The sequence below is a fragment of the Octodon degus genome, unplaced genomic scaffold, assembly GCF_000260255.1.
Source record: "Octodon degus isolate 3935 unplaced genomic scaffold, OctDeg1.0 scaffold00023, whole genome shotgun sequence".
Lineage (NCBI taxonomy): Eukaryota > Metazoa > Chordata > Mammalia > Rodentia > Octodontidae > Octodon > Octodon degus.
In genome coordinates this window covers 20,089,081-20,093,447 of record NW_004524599.1, presented here as the reverse complement: position 1 = coordinate 20,093,447, position 4,367 = coordinate 20,089,081, and the positions used below count along the sequence as shown (strand labels likewise).

General features: G+C 46.3%; 1 protein-coding gene across 1 annotated transcript; it reads right to left on the bottom strand.

The window, feature by feature from the left end:
* Nucleotides 1-727: 727 nt before the first annotated feature.
* Nucleotides 728-2,079, bottom strand: Nkapl (NFKB activating protein like). Its single transcript, XM_004628488.2, has one exon. It carries the CDS (start codon nucleotides 2,015-2,017, stop codon nucleotides 824-826), a length of 1,194 nt encoding a protein of 397 aa, XP_004628545.1. The 5' UTR covers nucleotides 2,018-2,079; the 3' UTR covers nucleotides 728-823.
* Between the last annotated feature and the right edge of the window lie 2,288 nt (nucleotides 2,080-4,367).

Here is a 4,367-nt window from a genome sequence, read left to right as displayed (position 1 = left end):
TGTTTTCTGCTCTAAGAAATGTATTCGCCCTTTCAGCTCAAGGCTGTTCAACAATAAAATAACTGTTTCTTGTTAAGGCAGCAAGCGAACACAAACTCCCTCCCCAACCATCTCCTGTAACATAGTCAGCTTAAGATATATCTTGTAAAAATATGCACTTACCCCTAAGCTGTGAAAGACCTTTTAGTTATAAACAGTTTGCAGCTGTGTCAAATGAATGCAGTTTCTGTTGTTCTGTACTAGATAACAAGTTTGCTTACCAAACTGGACTGGATGTGATTTCTGTTATAAATACCCACTTGCTACCTACGTTTGGGGCCAATATGCCTTCTCCTGCGAGAGAAGTGGCTGACGGACCTGAGCTCAGTAAATAAAAGGCTCTATTCAAATTTCTATTTGGCTGATCTGGTTCCTACGCAGAGTTGACCCATAACACTATGTCTTCTTCAATCAGGAGTTTGGTTTGAATACGCAAAGCCAGCTTTATTCTAAAAAATATGTTCTTGTATATACATAAAACTATGAACAAATACCAAAATGAGGTTTCACTGGGGAAGAGAATCAGGGATTGCAATGACAGGGTCACTTTTTAATAACTCTACTCCTGTAATGTCTGCATCTTTTTCAAAAAAACCATGTACACATATTACTTTAGAGAAAACAAAAAATGATCAAAAAATTGCTAGATACCTCAAAAAGCAGCATTTTCCTGAGGAACCTCCTAACACAGTATAAAAGCATTGTAAAGACTTCTAACACCAAGTGTAGTGTGGTCCTATAAAACTTCTGCTGTAAAACGTCCCGCTGTGTAGCAAGCACATCTTTACTTGTCATCTTTCCCTTTTGTCTTTCTGTATACCATCTCTCGCAAACTGGCTAGAATCTTATTCTCTCTGTTTCGTCTCTCTTCCTGGTTAAAGGATGCAAGGGCTCTCTTCTCGTCAGCACTGTAAATCTGGTTTTCTTTCCGTAGCCGTACAGCCTCCATTCTGCGATGTCTGCTACCACTCATGACATAGCCTGAGCATTCAAATGAGGCGATTTCTTCACTTGTCAATCCAATTTCACCTCTTCGTGGGATTCGCTTTCCAGCTTTTACGTACTCTGCCATAGCAGCACCTTCTCCTGGTAGCAGAGCATGGCCATAACTTAAAGGCTTCTCATCCTGACAGGTATATATTATGGGTGCTTCGGGACCAATTAATAAACCCATGGTATCTGAAATCTTTGACTGTTCAACCCAGGTATTTTCTGGAAGCTGCTCTTTTGAAATTTTACAGCTTGTGTCACTCAGACGTTTCATTCTCTTATTCTTTTTCTTGGATTTTGTTTTGTGTTTCTTTCTCTTCTCTTTCTTTTTGTCTTTTTTGACTCTCTTTTTACCACCAGTAGAGCTAGAATTACTATCAGACTCTGAATAATTGTCATTATCAGAATACTTTCTATGCTTTCTTTTAGAGGACTTTTTCTTTCCTTTTTTCTTTTTTGAACTGGTCCTCTTCCTCTTACCGTCCGAGTTGGACTCTGAGCCACTGCTCTTCTCATTCTTTACCTCATCTTCAACTGGAGTTTGTTCATCGGAATCCGGCTCAGGCGACTTCGGCGACAGCCCCCACACCTCGCGAGCTCCCAGCTCTCCGATCCTCTCCCTCTCCTTCACCCTCCGCTGCCGACAGCTCTCCTCCTTCTCTTTCTCATAGTCTTCTGCCCACTGCCAGTCGCTGGCATGGCGGTGGTGGTAGCGGTACCCACCCCCGCAGTAGACAGCGCAGGAGGATGAGGGGCTGCGGCTGCGCGGCCGCGGGACCCTCTCGCGGGGCCCCAAGCGCCCAGACGGGTGACGAGAGCGGCCGTCCGCGCCCCCCCATGGAGGCCGCGGGCCCTCGGGGCCGGGAAAGCGAGGAGGAGGAGGAGGGCTTCGGGTCCACGCGGGCGGCGGGGTCCCCGAGGAGCTGCGCCACCGTCGCCAAGAGCCCAGGGTGCCCTTGGGGGACCGGGACCCGGAGAGCCGATCCATGAGCCCCTCCGCAGTGGCCGAAGCGGGTAGGCCGCCGCGGTAGGCAGCGGCGCGCGGGTACACGAGGCCCAGCGCCCGCGCAGGCGCGTGGGGACGCGTGCGCGCGGCTTCCGCTTCCGCTTCCGCTTCCCTCGCGCGCGCTGCGCAGCTGGAGGGACCCTGCGGCGCCTCCGCGGGAGCCTCCTTCGGGCAAGCTGCGCGGTAGCTTCCAAGGACGAGCGCGCGCGCCGGTTTTCAGGAACGACAGTCTGCAGGCTGAGCTGAATGGAGGAATCCGAGTTTGCCTGCGAGGGTTCAGGGCTGCTGAAACGCTCAGGAGCTGCTTGGATTTCTGCCTGTCTTGGTCGCCGCTCACGCTGCGTCCTCCGTTCTCGCTGCTGCCTTACCGTTTCTCCTGCGCTGGATCTCTATTGTCGCCGCCCCACTGTTTTTCCCTTTAAAAGCTGTGGCCATTTCACAATAAAAACACTATAGGGGCCAGGGAGATGGCTCAGTGGAATAAGCACTTCCCTGGCAAGCGCGACGGCCTGAATTCAATCCCCGGTTCTGCAAACAAACAAACAAAAAACGTATAGTGACTTTCTAACCTTGCTTGTGTCTACTAGAAGCAAGTACCAGAATTTCTTTTGCAATCAAAATGTGCTCAGCCTCAACCAAATGAAGACCAGACGTATCATTTTAAGTCTTAAATTCAGGGATGTTTCCATTCGAGAAACAAACATCACACTCAGGCACATAGATGTCTCCTCATTCAGGGACATTTAGAAACTTAGAAGTTTGAAATCACCCTCTGAAAACATCTCAGATCTCATTTTCTATGATGGCAAATATTTAATGTAAAATCATTTCCCTGATCTCAAACGGACAAAAAAAAATGCACTTTTGTCCTCTTGCTAAATTGACCCACTTAAAGAATAATCTTTCCTACTCTAAAACTAAACAATTAGAAGGGGAAATGAAATTGAATGATAGCAAAATATGTCATTTGATCTAAATGAAATTTTAATAATGTGAATGAAGAGGATAAGGCTTAGTGCCCTGTCATACACATCATGTAAGTTTTCTTGTATATTCTTCCATTATACAAATATGTTAACTATACAGCGATTTTTAATGCTTTTGTGAGTTTGATTGAGATACTGATTGTAGCAAGAAGTAACTTGACCCAAAATCATTTGTTGTTGTTTGTTGTATTTTGTACAGTATCTACAGGGTCTCACTACACATATCAGACTTGTGATTCTCCTGTTTTCAGCCTCCAAATGCTGGGATTACAGGCGCACACCATGCCCAGTCTCAGTGCGCACCGGGGACTGACCGACACTTCACACAGGTATCCAATCCTGTCCCTGCACCTGCCTACAGGGGCATCTGCTGAACTTTCTGGCTGGCCCTCCAAGACTTTTTTACACATTTTTAAAGTTAAAAGTATTTGTCATAATTATAAACAAAATTAACCTGTGTTAAAACATACTTCTGGGAACTCAATGTGTCTTTTATGCTCCCCCAATCTTTTCACCACAGATGCCAGCATACATTCACAGCATAATTCAAAAGGGCACATTTTAGAATATTCAAGAAAACTGTTAACAGCTTTTAAAATTTCAGCTTTTTGGTAAGAAATAATAGTACATACAATGAAAGTATTGATGAAAGTGTTATAGTTTCCGTAAAATATAGAGTAATCTCTAAGTCCAAATCAATCATGGCAGATCAGTGTTGTTAGATTTTTGTTTAATATTTGTTTTAACGTTTAGAACTCAGATAAACATTTAATATTTGTCAACATGGTTTTGCAAAAGTTAAAGTACTAAGTTTTGTTCACATGTTCGTGTACCTTTTCAAATCACTACAAGAAATTACTTGTCATACATTAAAATTTTCCTTAAACACCAAAAAAGAAAGACAACAACTTGGACGAGCAATTCTGTCAAGGAACCACAGTGTGCTACTGGTGTTCTGTAGCTTAATCTATGCAACCCATTGTGCCGGCAGAGGACAAAAGCCGCCCTAATCTTTTAACCACAGATGCCAGCATACATTCCGGGCCTCTTGCTTCTTGCTGAAGAGGCCCTTTAGGGGCTGAACCACTGAAATCAGCTGGCCCGGTCCCGCTGGACGCTAGCTGGGGACGGGGCAGGAGGGCTGCAGAGTTCCTCAAGCTGGGAGCGACGCAGGCCTGGCTGCTGAGACCGGCTTGGAAACGGCCCCGGGCTGGGGGGTGTCCTCCGGTCGCTTTCTCAGCGGCCTGGCCGGCAGATCACAGCCCAGCGTGTGGCGCCTTGCCCTAGGAGGACCCCCACTCGGGCTGCAAGCTTTCTTCTGGAAGTCTGGCCCGACGTGAGGCAGC

Coding starts and splice junctions, on each gene's coding strand:
- Nkapl (XM_004628488.2), bottom strand. CDS start 2,017: ATGGATCGGCTCTCCGGGTCCCGGTCCCCCAAGGGCACCCTGGGCTCT.